Source organism: Echinops telfairi, unplaced genomic scaffold (assembly GCF_000313985.2).
Source record: "Echinops telfairi isolate 266 unplaced genomic scaffold, ASM31398v2 ScPeMD7_443;HRSCAF=831, whole genome shotgun sequence".
Classification (NCBI taxonomy): Eukaryota; Metazoa; Chordata; class Mammalia; order Afrosoricida; family Tenrecidae; genus Echinops; species Echinops telfairi.
The window spans coordinates 66,492,264-66,510,811 of NW_022104341.1; the positions used below are offsets into that span (position 1 = coordinate 66,492,264).

The 18,548-nt window shown below is 34.9% G+C and overlaps 1 protein-coding gene across 1 annotated transcript in view; it reads right to left on the reverse strand.

Annotated features, from left to right (window-relative positions):
• HOOK1 (hook microtubule tethering protein 1) overlaps nucleotides 1–18,548 on the reverse strand; it is an 83,412-nt gene that overhangs the window by 31,036 nt on the left and 33,828 nt on the right. Inside the window, exons 4-11 of the mRNA XM_004699385.2 lie at nucleotides 17,435–17,485; nucleotides 15,715–15,847; nucleotides 14,968–15,035; nucleotides 14,003–14,065; nucleotides 11,634–11,717; nucleotides 9,409–9,575; nucleotides 5,242–5,382; nucleotides 1,492–1,693 (exon numbers count right to left, since the gene is read on the reverse strand). Coding sequence (XP_004699442.1) covers nucleotides 1,492–1,693; nucleotides 5,242–5,382; nucleotides 9,409–9,575; nucleotides 11,634–11,717; nucleotides 14,003–14,065; nucleotides 14,968–15,035; nucleotides 15,715–15,847; nucleotides 17,435–17,485 — 909 coding nt within the window. The remainder of the gene's footprint in view (nucleotides 1–1,491; nucleotides 1,694–5,241; nucleotides 5,383–9,408; nucleotides 9,576–11,633; nucleotides 11,718–14,002; nucleotides 14,066–14,967; nucleotides 15,036–15,714; nucleotides 15,848–17,434; nucleotides 17,486–18,548) is intronic.

Genomic DNA, 18,548 nt, shown 5'->3' on the forward strand with positions numbered 1-18,548 from the left:
CTCCCCACTACCCCTCTGCAAGGTATGTCCAGTTGTCTACAGATGGGCATTGGGTCCCCCCATCACGCATCACCCTCATTCACGATATGATTTTATTTTGGTGCTTGCAGCCTGGTCCCTTCGGCCCTTCGTAATCACACAGGCTGGTGTGCTGCTTCCATGTGGCTTTGTTGCTTCTGGGCTAGATGGCCACTTGTTTACTTTCAAGCCTTTAAGTCCCCAGATGCTATAGGTCTCGATAGCCAGGCACCATTAGCCTTCTTCACCACACTTACTTATGCACACATTTGTCTTCAGCATTTATGTGGGGAAGGTGGTCACACAATAATGGTTTTTGTTCCTTGGTGTCTGCTACCTGATCCCTTCAACACCTCGTGATCACACAGGCTTGTGTGCTTCTTCTCTGTGTGCTTTGTTGTTTCTGAGTTAGATGGCCGCTGGTTTGCCGTCAAGCCTTTAAGACCCAGGACGCTATATCTTTTGATAGCTGGGCACCATCACCTTTCTTCACCACATTTGCTTATGCACACTTCTGTCTTCAGCGATCATGTTGGGAAGGTGGGTATCATGAAATGACCCTTTAGCTGAGCAAGGTACTCTTGTATTAAGGGAATGCGCATGAAGAGGCCCAATGCCCACCTGCCACCCTACTACTAAACCTATAAATATTTTGCACCTAGGTCCATTTCCCCCATAATCTTAAATATATTTACATATGTACATGCCTGCATTTAGCCTTCTATGTATGCCCTTTCCCTCCTACTCTTTCCTCTATTTCCTTACGCTTTCCTCCTGTCCCATTACCATGTTCAGCCTTCATTCTGGTTTCGGTAATTCCTCTCAGTTACCTTGCTCAATATTTGCTCATCTTCCAGGGTTGAAAACAATGCATGTAAACTAACAAATATATTTTAACACTATGAAATACATATTACTCGTGATAAGGTATATAAAATAAAGAGATGTCTGTGAATGTGGTTCTTCATAACTAGACTTTGTTGACAGTCAGAGTGTGGCTGCTAATACTGCTATTTAATTTCCAGAGTTGATAAATGAGAAAAGTGACTTGGAAGTAGACTAAAATTAAAGTTGAATTCTAATTATTTGTGGTAAAAAGTAGCATATAGATAAGAAGAATTCACATATAATTTAAAATATGCAAATGATAATTCAGCCAAAAATATCAGATTCTTATTTGAACGTTTCTCTGGTTTTTTTATAAACAGCAAAACAATATTTTCGGTTATAGCTCCACTGTGTACTACTGGTTAACAGAAATACGAATAAGCAATGCAGTGACTAAACAGAACAGTCTCAGCAGACAACACAAAGGTAAAAGACTGATGCAATTCACTCTCATTATCCTTGAATTAAAATGACAAATGAATCTAACATTAATAGCTGACTACATATAATGCTTCTGCAGTTTCATATTATTTTTAAAGGATGAAGTGGAATACCAAGTTGAGATTGATTAAACATTTTTCTTACCTGCCTTTTGTATGTTTCTAACTGTGTACGTGCTGCATTTGCCTTCTTTAGTTCTTCTTCTAAGCTGACTGTATTGTGCATATACATCATGTTCGTTTCTTGTAACGTTTTCACCTGCTTACGAAGGTCATTCAGATCTTGTAGCTTCTGACGATATATCTCAACTGTTGACTCTAATTTATTTGCTTTATCAGAGGTAGCCCTACAATAATAAAAGGCAAACATTACTATTACACAAGTTGTAAACTGACATAACAATTTATTCAGCTGCTAAATGAGCCTTCCAAATAAACTATTAACCAGCTATAACCAAAAGAGAAACAATCTGAAGTTCAAGTTTTTTAATATATAAAAACATCAAAATGAAAATGCTCCGAATGTGATGGTAAATCATAAAACTACTTTCTCTAAAAATGAAATTTTAAAAATTTATTTTAAAAATGAATGGCAGTGGCTGATACCAAGGGCTCAAGTAGAAAGAGAATATTTTGAAAAGGATGATAGTAACATGTACAAATGTGCTTGACACCATGGATGTATGTATGGATCGTGATAAGAGCTGTATGAGGCCCCAATAAAATGATTTAAAAATAAAAGAATGGTAGTGTAAATACAATCTATGCCTTTGAACCCCTCCCACAGCAGGTTATGGGCCACAGTAAATGGCCCAATCTTGCTTTATGTCTACCACTAATTTTATATCACACACCTTGAAAAAACTACACTAAATGATATGCACAATGCAAGGTTGACTCACCTTATTCACCTTGATTCTCTAGAATAGGGCTAGAGAATACGTGGCCTGCAGGCAATACAAGGCCCAGGAGATAATCAATACCAACTAACATCATATACCTCACTAAAGAGAAACAGCTTCTGGCATCATATCAGAAATGAGTTAATTAAGTATTTCACCAAATATATAGCAATCTAATTAAAATAAAAATACCCACACATACTTTTTTTTAAACCTATTTTAGTTTGTAAAGAAAAACATATTGCACGTCATTGCACAGTTCATCTCATCAAACATATCAATAAGAGTATCCTAGTAAAGCCCCTGTAATTGTGGGGTATTTTATCCCTCCATGCTTACTCTCTCTCTAGGTAATTTCCTGTACTTCCCATCTCCCTGCTCTCGACCCTGGTTCCTCGCCACCTCCTCCTGGTCTTCAAATATCGTTTGGTTTAAAAACCACTTGGCTTTCTCTTTTTAATAATGTTCTTGGCATATACTTCACATATCACACAATATAACCAATCAATCATATTAAGGAGCTTTGTACAATCATCATTATGAATTTCAGAACAATTTCTTCTCATACTCAATGTTGTTAGCTCCACATTCCACCCCATCCTCCCCTGCAATACAAGTATGAAATTAATAAACCAATTACTGTCTCTGTAGATCTATCTAACCTGGATTTCATATACAGTAAATCATACAAAACACAAACAGGAAACAAAAACGAACAACCATGACTAGATTAAACATAGAAATAGCTCAATAAAAAAGAAAGCAGAAAATATTAAAAACTGAAACGACTTTAAAGTGAGTCAAAAGGGAGATCAAATGCTATGGAATTACATTTTAATCTAACTATATCTTCCAGAATAGACTTTGCAATGTTCTCTATCTGATAGCAAGATGACTGACATCCCTCAACCATGTTCAGAGGGGCGTCACCAGAGGTTTAATCCATGTGGGGACCCTGCAAATAGATTTTGGGCTTCCATTGTCATCCATAGCCTTCTGAAAACCAGGTGTTCATAATTTATTCTCTGAAACAATTCCCTCCTTTGGATTTGAATTTTATTACTTACAATCTTTGGATCACACAGGCTGGTGTGCTTCTTCAATGTGGACTTAGTTGATGCCTCACTTAGATGGCTGTTGGTTCCAGGACAAGCATTCAAGATCTTGGACACCATTCTTTCTAATACCCTGGCACCATTGGCTTTCTTCACCACACATTGCTATAGCACCCATATCTTCAGTAATCACTTCGTGAGGTGAGCATCAAACAGGCCCATGTCATAAAAATTAATTGTTCTTAGACTGAGGCTAGAATTAAGTGTAAGCCACAGATCCATTCCTATATCTATAGTGTGTGTGTATATATATATATACATGGTTCACTTTAGAGATTTCATTATAATTTTGTGGTAAAGAATATTATAAATCATTTCTTGGGGCATAAAGTAATTCTATTGATAGTGCCATTAACTTAAGTCAATGGTATAGAATTTAAAACACTGTTGAGGAAAGGGCATTGTACAGGTATAGGCCAGTTTCCGACTGCAATATATGAATTATTGACTTGTATAGATTACATTCTTAAGTGTCTGGACACTTTTTTCACACACAGTGGGGGTTTGTGATAGGTCAAACACATTTTTAAAAGGCAGCAGTATGTCGACCAGGCTAATACATGTCATAAGAAAGAAAGGAGGGCACTAAGACAGTACATATATAGTTGACCTGGGCCTCCATTCATTGGGCACTCACAAAACAAGTGATCTAAACTAAGACTGCCAATTTCATAGCCTTGGGATGGCAGGCATCTGCTTCTTTTCACACTAGGGTGTTTCAGAGCAGGTTGATTCTTAGGTTGACAGCTTTGTATGACCTGCAAATGAGGCCATAAATATCTTCCTTGGCAGAAAGAAGGATCTCCAACCCCGGTCTAGAGAAATAAAAACTATGTATCACCACCCCTTCCCAAACAAAACAAAATTACTTCAAATCATATGCAGGTACAAAATAATGATTATAAGAATTTCCTTTAAAAATGGCACTGAAACTGGAAAAAATGCTAATTAATAAAAATTAACAGAAAATGTCAAGATTATGTGGATATGGTCACTGAAGTAATCTTTCACAGAACTTTTAGCTAATTCTCCCTGTTTTGTCAAATAAAAAATATGGATTATGAGAAGAAATTTCTTTAAACAAGATTTCCCATAGTGCACTGGGAAACTGCTGCACAAAACCTTTCTAAAGTGTTGAAGAGCAAGCATAACACTCTGGGGCCTAATGTGCGCCTGAGCCAAGCCATGGGATTTCCAATCACCACCCATCCACGCGAAAGTTAGACCTTGAATAAGGAAAAATCAAAGAAAAATAGGTGAGTATGAATTACAGTGCTGGCAAAGAATACTGAAAACACCCTGCACAACCAGAGGAGCCAACAAATCTGTCTTGGAAGAATTACAGGCAGAAGCTTAGAAGAAAGGGTGATGAAGACTTTGTCATTATCAGGAGAGACCAGTAGCTGAAAAAGTACATCATGCTTGGTAAAGGAGAAGGTGGAGAAAAAAGAGGAAGACCCTAAATGAGATGAGCTTGATACAATAACTGCAGCAACAGGTTTCAATCTCACAACTGTGAGGAAGGTGAAAGACTGGGCAGAAGTCTCTAGCGACTATGGGTCGCTAGGAGTAGGTAGTGAGTTTGTGGCACCTAACGTCAAAATAGAGATGTCAAGGTTAACATAGCTAAAAGTAACTCAGTTACAGAATTCTAGGATAAAAGAAATGTATCATTTGAGTTTATGGGCTCTAACAAGAGAATGTTGGAATAAGAATAAAAGCATACCCTTAAACTGCAATAAAATGAGCAAGTATAAAAGAAATATTATGTATCAAAACACATCAAATTTGAACACCAATGATAACTCTAAGAATCTCTAATTATAATATTCATTACCCAGATTTCCTAAGTAATAAGTATGTCTAGACTTTGTATACCTAAGAACATCTATTTCATCTTTTAGGGCTCTTGTTTCTTCAGCAAGACTAGTTAATTCATCATTCCTGTGTTGAAATTCAATTAGTTGCTTTTCAAGTTCTTCACAGTGAACACGGTAATCATCTTTTGCAGCTTCAAGCCTTATATAAGAAAATAAAAACAAAAAAAATATTACTTATAATGAAAGTAACACAATTTCTTTTCCAAATGAAACATGAGCTTCCTAGCCAGATATACTTGGAAAAAAATGTTACTTATAATTTTACAATCAAAAGAGGCAAGGCTACAAAATATATTTGAGAAGTCTTAGTTAGCTTTGAGATAGATTTGAGAAGTCAACATGTTCCGAATTCTCATTTTCTGAAACAGTGCTTGGGTTCTTTTTGCTTTATTTTTAAATTTTTAAATCATTTTATTAGGGGCACATACAACTCTTATAACAGTCTATACATACATCAATTGTGCTAAGCACATTTGTACATTCATTGCCCTCATCATTCTCAAACCATTTGCTCTCCACTTAAGCCCCTGGTATCAGCTCCTTATTTCTCCCCCTACCTCCCCGTTTCCCCCTTCCTCATGAACCCTTGATAATTTATAAGTTATTTTGTCATATCTTACACTGTCCGACATCTTCCTTCACCCACATTTCTGTTGTACGTCCCCCAGGGAGGAGATTATATGTAGATCTTTGTAATCACTTCCCCCTTTCCACCCCACCCTTCCTCCACACAGTGCTTGGTTTTTATCATTTTAACTTCTAATTATGAAGATAAAATGGGTAAGATACATATGTAAACTACTCAAATATATAAACCAAAAACCAAACTCACATACAGTTGATTCTGACTCATAAGTGACCACACTAAGGTTTCCAAGGCTGTAAATATTTGTAGGAGCACACAATCTCGTCTTTCTCCTGCAGAGTAGGAGACGGTTTGAATGGACAACTTTGTGGATAGCAGCCCAATGCCTAGCCCACAGCACCACCAGGGCTAAGAATGAATACTTCAAACCCTATAGCAACAAAAACTAAAATAATAATTCAAATAAAGTACTGAGGAATTATTTGATTAACCCAACAGAATACAAGAAAGGAAGAACAAAAGACTATGAGACAAATAAAAAAGCAAAAGTAAAGTGATAAACCTAAATGCAACAATTACACAAAGGCAGATATGATCAAGGCATAAAAAGACCAAAGCTTAAATATATACTTCAAACTTATGGAAGTAATCAATTCATTAGAAAGACATTCATAAATACATATACATATGATAACAGTTTAAAAATAAAAGGAGCCTTGGTGGTCCTATGGGTTGGGTGTTAGGCTGCTATGCAAAATGACCAGCAGCTGTGTCTGCAGGAGAAAAATGAGATTGTTTGCTCTAGCAAAGAATTAGTCTCAGAAAACTTTTATATATGTACCTCCGTGAGAGTCAGGCTTGACTTGCTGGCAATGGTTTGGTTTTAGTCAAAATACATGAAGCAAAAGTTGACAGAGCAAAGGTGGAAATACAGAAATACAAATCATGGGTGAAGATTTTAATACTAGTCATTCATTTGATAACTAAGGAGTTATGGTTAAGTGCTCAGCTGTTCAAACCTCCTCAAAAGCTTAGCAGTTCAACCTCTTCAAAAGTGCTTAGCAGTTCAAACATCCTCAAAAGCTCTGTGGGACAAAGACTTAGCAATCTTATCCCACAAAGATTACAGCCTAGCAGTTCTACTCTGTCACATGGAATTGATATGAGCCAAAAAACAAAACAAAACAAGCAACTCAACAGCAACAACAAATAAAAATATCAGGGAAATATAGGAGACATGAACAATATTAGCTAAATGATCTTCTAATTGTCATCTATAGAACACTTCAACCACAAATTATTGGATACAAATTCTTTTCAAGTACACATGGAAGATTTATCATAATAAAATATATGATTACCCAAGAGGTGGGCTCTCTGAGATAAAGGGGAGGGGGAAGGAGATAAAGAAAAAAAAAAGAGGAGTGCTCTGAAAAATTATTTAAAAAAAAAAAAAGAAAATTTAAGGAAGAGAACATATGAGATACTTGATGGATTAGGACATATAAATGGCAAATAAGTATGTAAAGGAGCTCGGTTCATTACTAGTTATCAGAAAAATCAAATTAAAGCAACCACTAGATATTACTAAAGGAGCCCTGATAGTGTAGTGGGTTATGCCTTTGGCTGCTAAATGCTCCCATAAAGACTTACAGTCTCAGAAATCCAAAGGGGCAGTTCTGTCCGAGCCTATAGGGTGGTGAGGAGTTGGAATTGACTCAGTGACAGTGGTGGGTTACAGAGACTGGTAAAATCAAATACTGGTATAGAGGCAGTGCAACTTGAACTCTCAAACACTGCCCATGAAGACATAAAATGGTATATCCACTTGGAAAATGTTTTGTCAGTATCTTTCAAAATTAAACATAGATTGATTGTATGCAATGCCAGCACAAGTTACTGACCATGACAAGTGAAATAGTATATTCACAAAAACTCTCCAATGTTCATACCAGTTTTACTTATATTAGCCCTAAACTGGAACCCCAAGTGCCCATAGAAAATGCACAAACAAAATATACAGAACAATTCCCTATGATGGGGCAGCACTCAGCAATAAAGACAAAGGAATAACTGATACATTTAATAACATGGTGCACCTCATAAATATGCTAAACAAAAGAATAAGTCACCAAAAAGAGTTCATCCTACATAATTCAATTTGTGTCAAATTTAAGGATAAACCAAGAGGACCATGGAAAAACATCAGAATAATCAATAGGCTTCTAAAGAAGTGCTTCCCAAAATGGGTGATACAGTCTCCCTGGGCAGCACAGGATAATCCAAGTGGGCTGCAATAGCATATTCCTACACTTCACTCTATATTGTGAGCTATAGTGTAAATTTTTAATGGCCAAGGAAGCAATGAGACAAATTTTCTAATTTTGATGAAATTACTGTACTCTGATTAAAAAGTCCTGGTGGCATGGAGGTTACACTTTCAGCTGCAATCCACAAGGTCACCTTTTCAAAACCACCAGCAGTTCCATGGAAGAAAGACAGGGCTTTCTATTCCCGTAAGGAGTTAAAGTTTCAGAAACTCACAGAAGCAGTTTTACAGGAGTCTTACAAGGTCACTAAGAACTGGCATCTACTTGATGGCAGCGAGTTTGATTTATGCTGATTATGTAAGAAAGCACTCTTGTTCTTAGGAAGTAAACAATGTAGTACAGAGGAATACGCGTCAGCAATTAGCGGAAGACAAGGATATCTCCAGCTTACCTTCAAATGCTTCAGAAAAAAAGAGAAATGCATACCTATGAATATATACATAATAAAATATATAGGGATAATGAAAAATATATGCATAATAAAGTATACAGGGAAAAGGTTAAATCTGAATACATGGTATAAAGAATTTCTTGTACAATGCTTGCAACTTTAAAAATTTATGTCATAAGCATCAAGATCCATTGCTGTTAATCCTAATTCAACTCACAGTGACCTTATGTAGTTTCCAGGGTTATAATATTTACAAAATCAGATTGCAACATTTTTCATCCATGAAGCAGCTGGTGGATTTGAATCACTGACCTTTGGTTAGCACCCAAGGGCTTACCACCATGATTCCTTATATGGAAAGAAAACAACTACAACAAAAGTGTAATTAGAGTATGGGCCCTTAAACATGAAAGGATCAGCGACTAGCATACAAGAGATAACCCATGTTCATTCAAAGTAAGAATGGGAGCATTCAATATTTTTAAAGAATATATAAAAGTAAAAATTATGTCTTTAATATTTACAGCTCCCATTATTTGGGGGCTCCTTCTCCAGTATAAACTTCCTATCCCCCCTGTCTTCATCAGCAATCACACCCTTCTATGCAGTCTTGTTGAACTTGCTTATAGCCTTTCAGCTGAATTATATACGATTGGGAATTGTTTTTACATGTGTCCTCCGTTTGACGGATGAGATTGTAACCTTTATGAAGGCAGGAACCATTTTGCCTGGTATCCTTAGCAACGTAGTCACATCCTTAAAAATGGGTAGTAATTCACTGTCTATGTTATTATTCCTTTAAAGCTACCAGCTGAATACACAGAACTCTATTAGAATGACTTCTTTTGAAAATTCTACCTGAAGTTTTCTTCCTGTAATTGTTCTAGTTGCAATTGTGCGTGAAAATACTTTTTTGCAACCATTGTATTTGGATCATCAAAAGATCCATCCAATTGGTCAAGCTTCTCATTCATCATCTCATTCTCAGAAACCAGTGAGCTCTTTTCATCTTGAAGTGCAGTTACCTAAAGAACAAATAAATGCACAGCATCAGCATAAATAACAAAAACAGTTCTTAAGAGTCTAATTCTGAAGTCTTTTGGTCCCTCAGACAGCATGATTTCCGAGAATGTCCATGAGGCTAGGTTCACATAAAAGAAATCAAGTAAAAATAAATACATATCAAAAGGAAACTAAGAACATCTTAAAAATGTGAAGTCTGTCTTAGTTTTAGGAAGAAAGTATTTCTAAGCTTCTTAATTTGACATACCAATGAACTTCATAAGTATATAGTTATTATTTCAGTTCCATAGTAGAAAAATACCAGTCATATTCATACATATTCACAGGACAACCATATTTAGTTAATTAATCAGTAACTGAAAGGCAGTACTATATCCATTTGTACACTGAATCTTTTTATGTTTTAAAGGGCAGAAATATGTAGGCTTAACACCTTATCAAAAGTCAGCAATTGGATTTATTTTAACAGTTTTATTGACATATAATTTAAAAAATCACATACTACAATGGTTTAAAGATATTAAAAGAGTTGTACAATCATCATCACAGTCATTTTTGGAACATTATCTTCATTCTTGTACTCATTATAATTAACTCCTCATTTCCTCCCAACCTCACCTCTATAACCCTAAGAAACCATTAATCCAGTTACTGTCACTACAGATTTATCGTGATTTCTTAAAATTAACATTTTTGAAACAGGCTTGATTCTTTTGGTTTTATTACTTTCCCACTTAAAAACATTCTCATGATTTTATAGTTGAGGTTGTGACTAGAAGTTTACATATGATTTTAGCATGGAAGTAAGATTAAAAAGGTACAGAGCTATGACATAAGCAAACAGATGCATATCCATGTTTATCACAGGGGCATTCACAACAGCAACAGTCCAATGGCAAGAATGGAAAAATACATTTTGGCACATACACACAATGGAATATTATCCAACATTAAAAACCAATGATGAATCTCTGAAATACCTTATGATATGGATGAAACCTGGAAGATATTACACTGAGTAAAATTGGTTGAAAACAAAAGGAAAAATATTGTGAAACCACTGTTACTTAAAAAATGCCTAGAATTATTTTAAAACGAAAAGACTTTAATGATTACTGTCATTGTGAGGGAAAAGTACAGAAAGGAGGACACAAGCAACAAGTGCTAGTTGGGGAAAGGGGTAAATAATACCCAACAAGAGTGAGATTGGGGGTAAAATTAATGGAAACAGGGCAAGGCAATGGCAGCACCTTCACCTAGTTCAAAACAAAAAGTGAAAAAACAACAAAAACCTGGCTGCCAGACTGTTGTAATGAGGTGGACTGCATGTTGCTGCGATGCTGGAAGATAGGTTATCAGTATTTCAAATACCAGGGGGGTCGTACACGGAACATGAATTGCAATGGAGCTTCCTTCCATAAAAAAGCAAAGTAGAAAGAACAACCTGGTGGGCTACTTCTGAAAAAAATTAGCAGCAGGAGAACCATTATGAACAACAGTAAACCATTCATTCTCTGATATAGTGCCACAAGATAAGCTCCTCAGGTTGAAAGGCACTCAAAGCACGACCGGTGAAGACCTAACTTCCCAAAACAGAGTCAACCTTAACGACACAGATGGAGCAAAGCTTTCAGGAAATGGATCTGTTTATGTGACATGACTCAGAATAAGGAGAAACAGCAGCAAATATTTATTAATAATTGGGACATTATTTATTAAGTGGAATGCATAAGGATTGATATCCCTAAGGCATTAATAACCTAAATCAAACTATTATTAGTCATTTTGAATCAATCATATGGTCTACTATGCTGGGAATGAAGTACCAACCTGTCATTGATAGAATTATGATAGAATTATATTCATATGCCTTTAAGAAAGACCAGGTAAAATGACCACTGTTAAAATTTATGAACAAGTCATTAATGCCAATGATGAAGAAATGGATTATTTTGACCAAAGTTTAAAGTCTGAAATTGATCAAATACGAAACCAATATGGACTGGTAAATACTGGCAATGATAAAACAAACTTGGAAACAAGAGGTTTATTTTCTGTACCTGCAGATCTAGTTCTTGGCATCTTTGCCTCAGCTCCTCTTTTTCTGCCAGTGCTTCCTGGAGTCCTTCCAAGGCCTTTTTAAGCTGAAACACAAAATGCTCCAATTCTGAGTAATACAAATTTTGACAAAATAGAAAAAAACAAAACAAAAATAACTCTTCATATAATACATATATAATGGTATTAGAAATGTTTTTATTTAGCAATTAATAAAGCACCCTAATTTGTTGGCTCTATGTGAATAGTATCTACATATCTTCACTAACATTTATGGGTAAGGTCTCACAGTAAGAAAAAAAAGTACATAAATCCTATGAAATATTTAACAAAAAAAGTAGTAGAGAAAGCACCGTTTCAACTATTCTTAGAAAAATTTAGAGAGAGCAGAGCATATTTAAAGCATAAATATACTTTCCATTGACAAAATTTTTCTCTATTTTACAGTTGTTAAGAATCTAGACGGCACAACATTTGCTACTTCAATTGTCCTACGTGTAAAAGTCAGTGATACTGGTTGCAGTCTCAGAGTTGTGCGAACATTTTCATTCTCCTTTTCCTGGTTGCTCCTTCTCCATAAACATTGCTCACTGCTAAGATTCCTATTTCATTTTTCAAACTGGCATTGCACCTTTGATTTCAAATAAACTTGTATAATTCTTAAAAAAGTTTAAAGCTCAAAGAAGGTTAGTTTTTATAAGTTAAACTGCTGTTTGGGTTTAAGACAGGATTTTGGGGAGAGGGTGTTTAAAGTTTAAAGATTTATCGCAGGGTAATACTTTCAGCAGTTCATCTCTATAGCCCTAGAAAGTATGGAGTGCAAGAGAATTTTAATTCTAGTATAGATATTTGCTCTTTTGATCAGGATTCTTCTGTAGAAACTTTGATCATAATGCTCAGCTCAGTAACGGCACCACCAGCTTCTGGCCTTCTGTCAAAGGAAGCAGTTGTTCATGGAGGTCACACACTCCCCATTTTCCTACCCTCCCTGGTGAAGAGAGCTTAATTGTGGTACCTTGGATGTCCACTTGCTGTTTAAGAGTGCAGGCACTAATCAACAAATTAGAGAAGAAGCACTACACAGGTTACCAATTCAATCAATTAGGATGTCCCATGAAACCATGACCCTAAGCTTCTAAACCAAGAATCAAACCTCATGAGGTTTTCAGTCATACTTAAGTAACTTCAGCAATTATTGTCTCTCACTCTTCCCTGCCCCCCCTGGCATTGTTATAAATCTGTCACAAAACTTCTGCAAATTCAATGTTTGTCTTTTTTTCAGGTGTATAACCTATTGATAAATTATAGTAATCAGCTGTACAATTATCTTAATCAATACATTTGAAAAAATAATTTGCAATAATTTTCTAGATGAATGGTGACAGAAGAAATAAATTTCTACAAATATTTTTAACAGGAAAAATACTTGAGATACTTACTTCTCCTCTTACCTTTTCCCTTAAACCTCAGGGTTATAGATACATAACAAGGATGTCTTTTCCTTCATGTTAAATAGTTATTTAATATAACCAGGGAGAGAGCCTTAAATACAGAGTTCTTGAGCTGTTTCTTCAATGTCAAGAGAAATGCTAGCTATTATGATAAAACTGTATTACCTTACTTAGTAAACTAAGCTTAAATTTAAATTCAGCATCTTAAACTATTCTCTATTGTTTAATTTTATAACCATATTACCAAACAAATATTACAAGAGTTAGATGCAAATTTCAATCATATTCAAGTCAGAGCAGGATAAACTTACATTTCATAGATGAAATGCTATCGTACATGATCCCTGAGTTAGTTAATTGTGCCAGCCTGGCCGATAATCACATGTGGTGCTGGTTGAAAGGCGGAGGGATAAATGGGTGGTGAAGCCTCGCCTTTCGAGTTCTCGGGTCTCTTGCTTTGTGATGGTCGCACCAGGATGCAGCTGCCTTAGCAGCTCCCTGCTTCAGCTTGCAAGATTGACATCCTACAAGACATCCCCAAGGAGAAGCCGCATGGATCTATCCTGATGCAGCGCTGGGTGCTGGAGCAGCCGTGTGGAGACCCTTGCCAGTGCTGAGATGCTTACACGTTCATGGACTCAGCTTTCCTCCTGCAGTCGGCATCATTGCCTCTGTTCTGTGAGGTGGAGGACTTTGTGGACTGGTGTTGGGTTAATGGGTTAATGTTGGACTTGTGGGCTTGGGCAGCATTGGGTTGGGATATTTTCGTGATGCACCTTTTCTTTACATAAAACTCTCTCTTATACATGAGTCGCTGTGGATTTGTTTCTCCAAAGTACCCAGACTAATACAATCCCCTATCTAAACCACTTGGCAGAGGAACTATGTTCAACATTTTCATGACACACTGAAATACCTACCTGTTGTTCTAATTCACCAACAGTGTCATTTGTAGGAGAGTTCAATATTTCTTTACTCATCAACTAGGAAACAAAAATAGTAAAATTAAGTACAAATAATATTCTTCTTGCAGAAAATAAATATTCATTTGAATGGGAGTATAATCATTTACACTTATTTTCTTGCTTTAATTTGATCCTTATAACATGATTCAAATAAATATTTTATTATAAGTTTATATTAAATAATACAAAGTTGAAAATCTATATTGGTGAAGATATAAGAATGCTTTGAATATGTAAATAGATTTAAACTATTTTTGTACAGAAAAGGAGGCATTATACAATTTTTAAAAAATCCTGTAAAATAATTTTCTTTACCTATGGTGATATTTCAAATCCAAACTAATGATGGAAACTCAGAACATATAGACTGCTTCAGTCCTGTAGATATCCTGCTAAATTATGCTGTGTTTTCCCTCAGCAGTCCTTCACTCTACTTCATCTCAACCTTTTAGCCAAATTTTAAGAATCAATCTTCTGAATCACAAACTCTTAGTCAACCAGGAAAGTAAACTGCTTTAATCTGGGTTACTCGTCTTCAAAACTTAAACACTCTCATATTTGCTCACAGATCTAAGCTCCTGAAAATACATTTGATGTAGATAAACAAGCTCTGAAATCTCTGAAAAGATTGCTCTGGGAGAAATTAAAATTCCATCCGGGCAGAGATTATACCCTATTTAATTGAAGTTATAAAAAGAAACTAAGCTACTATATTAGTTTATCAACAGACTTTTAAAGTGTAGAGATTAAAACTGGGTTTGAAGGCCTTTTAAAGTATTTTCAGAAAGAGAAGACACCATAAGCTAAAATAAGTAAAGGGCTGCAAAGGGTAAGTTTATACAGACAGCAAAAAAAATAGATTCGTGAACTAATGTCATTGTTTAGAATTTTCATGCATATGTGAATATGAAATAGCTTACCTCTTGAATAGCAGTCATGACCACATGCTGAACAGATTCTTCCAAAGTCATTATATTTTGAATATGTTCTATGATTTAAAAAAAATCATATCTGAAAAAAAATCTACTTAAGACCCATAGTATATTGACCATCCAATTAACAGAACTTGAAAATTCATTAAAACAGATCATTCTTTATGGAATTAGATTATTTTTCCACTGAAGGAAATACTAAGTTTATAAAATAGTCATAGTAACATTTTTAAATGTTTTCCTTTTTCTTAAAGAATAAATACTCTGAATTTCTTACAAGGAAGAAAAAAAATTGCAATAAATCTTACAATTATTAATTTATTCCCTTTTGTTAAATATTCAATATTCAATATCAGTAAAGAAATTTATCACCTGAAGAAGCCTGGGTTATGATTTAAGGGCTGCATATTTATTTTTGAAAAAATAAATGTAAAGTTCATTCTCACAGTGAAATCACAAATCAAAATCAATGAGTAAAAGATGGAGTGTCTACTGTATCCCAAGCACTAAAGAGACTAGAGAGTGAGTTATAAGGATATAAAGCTTATAGCCAGTCAATAGGCAGCGCAGAATATAGATACTAATGAAATACTGAGGTTTTTTGAAACAAACAGGCTAGAATTCAGGTATTCGTTCTGTCTCTTATTCTTGAGTGCTGTCCGCAAAAATAAGAGTACATTTGCTTCCTTCTTGGACTGCAATATAGGTCGGTTCTAACGACTGAAATTCACTTACCTTGCTTCTTTTCACAATTGATGGCACAACCTAAAATTAGCTGGAGTAACCTCCCAAGTTCCACTGAATCTGAGCATTCGGTTATTTGGTTTAAATCAGGGATAAGTTCTTCAGATATCTGCTGCCCCAAAAACTGCAGTATCAAACCATAAATTAGGGTCACTCATTTACATAGGCTACAATGAAACAACTGCACTGGATTATCACAATGGAAATAAACAGTAAATAAACTCAAAAAAGGCTCAGATAAACTAACAAATAATGAGTCCGTTACTACAGATTAATGTTCTAAACACCTAAGATTGTGAATAAGCAACAAAAAGACACTATAATAGTTTTACTACGAAGAGCTATAAGAGCCCCCAATAAAATGATCTTTAAAAAAATAAATCATTATCAAGGAGAACTTTTAATTGAAGGAAGGAGCCTCTAACATAAAACACTATGAAAAAATTTATGATTTTCCATTAAATGACAAGTTTATATTAAGTCAAAGGACACAGTAATTGAATATAACAAACTACTAGAAAACCACAATATATACTGCCAAACTTCTAAAAATGAATAAATAATCGCGAGATTAACATTCCATGTTTTAGTTATCATTTGTTCAATGTAATAGAAAGTTATGTTGATATTTATAAAAGCTTCAAAATGCATTTTAGGCAATAATACATTGCAAATTTTCAGAGTTCCCTTAAAATTTTTGGAATAAATTATTACTGTAATTGTGAGATTAAAGATAGAAATAATAAGTATTTAATAGCAAACACAACCCAAAAGGTTTCAATTATTAAGCAATCCAATTTCTGAGAAAGAATTGTCTTTCTATCAAGCTACTTTTCTAGATAACTTTTTTGATACCGAGTAAGAAACAAACTAGTATCTAATATGATTTTTATACTAGCTACATTTAGCTACTTTCCCAATTTTTTGAAAAGGAAAATCTCACATTATACCCTTACTACTGTTTACAAGGAAAGGATATTGTCAAAATAAGAGAATGACTTAAATACAAAAATACTTTAATAAGTCTGCTTTATAGTACTGCATAAATTAAAATCATATAAAAATGAAGGTCTTACAAAACTATCAACTTTAAGAATATGCATATGCTTGAGAGGATATTCCCAGAAAAAATGGAAAGCGATGTATTTAAATTTTGTTACAAAACAACCTTGTCACCTTCAAAGTACTCTCCATTACACTTAATACATTTGTCATGTCTGAGATTCCCTTCTTGGAAACATTTTTCAAACTCATCTGTTTGGATGGCTGACAGCACTTCTCTCATTTTTTTTCTTCACCTCTTCTATGTTATCAAATCATTGTCCTTTCACGTCCCTCTTTGAGGAAACAAAAAGAAGTCGCATGGAGCGAGATCAAGTGAGTACGGTACGTGGGACAAGAGAGGCATGTTGGTTTTTGCCAAAAAAAAAAAAACTAGCACACTGAGATGACTGCGTAAGAGGTGCATTGTCATGGTGGCAAAACCAGTCCTGTCTACCACAAATCAGGCCTTTTTTTGTCACATACTGTTCGGAAATCTTTTCAGAACCTCTAAATAGAAAGCTTGATTAACAGTCTAACCTGGCGAACTAACTCCAAATGCACTAACCCCCCTAACATCAAGAAAACCCTCATGTATAGAGTATTAGTTTAAAATATATTTTTAAATTTTAAGTGTTATAAAAAGTACTTTGTATTTAAATTTACATACCTCATGGTAATAGCTCATAATTCCTTGAAGAACCTTCTTTAAATTATTGGTCTAATTCAGGAAAAAAAATAAATCCTTATTTTCTACTGATAGTGAAAAACAATTTATGCAACAGTAAACTTTTTTTTATAAAAAAGTGAAACAAAAGCTAAGTATTAGAATTTTATAAATGCAAGTATATATTTTTATACATGAGCAATTTAATCACATGAACTAAAACAAAAAAGTCTTTAAATTTATATTTTTAAGGTAGAATGCTTCTATTTAAAATGAGTTACAACCATTTCAGTGTCTACTCTAATGATAATTATAAGCACATCTACCTTCAGTCATGAGCAACCAAAAGTCTAGGCCCACTCTCCTGCTATAACTGACTAGAAGACAAGACAAAATACCAGAACAAATGTTTTCAAAACTTTAGTTTACAAGAAATAGATAATTCTATTGAGAGAAGGAAAACACGATGAGCCCTAGGCTAGACCGAGCTTTCGTTATAAAGGCGATTTTCAGAAGGCAGAACAAGGACGTTGAAACTAAGCAAAGCCTAATGTTCTCATTAAGTTGCAATCATAAGACATCAGAAGTTTAGCAAGGCTAATGAGACCAGTCTTTGCAAAAAAAGTCAAATAAAGAGGTGGGAGCTAAGTAGATAAATAAATCAATATATCAGAATAGTGGTCCCTTGACTCTGATTAAATATAAACTTACATGTGCATGAGTTAAATACAACAAGATTTATCAGCAAAAAAGTTTCAAGGAGAGAAAATTGAGAGTTGTAAGCTTAGTAAAGTGCTGAAAATAGATAATAAAGTGAAAATACTAAAAACAGGGTAAATTGGCATCGTATATAAAGGGGAAACAATGGTAAAAACTACTACAGATTTCTCATCAGAAAACGACCAAATCTGAATACAATTAAATGACATTTTTAATGGACTGCAAGACAAAAGTTATTAAACTTCAATTTTATATTTAGCAATATCTTTAAAAAATGAGATCCACCCACCACACTGAGGCAAAGCACTGGGGGAGTGCAGCGGAACAGCAAGGGAATGGAGCAGCAAGGTCCCCAGGGAATGCTGAAGGTGGACTTTGGGGCCAGGGCATGGTGCCC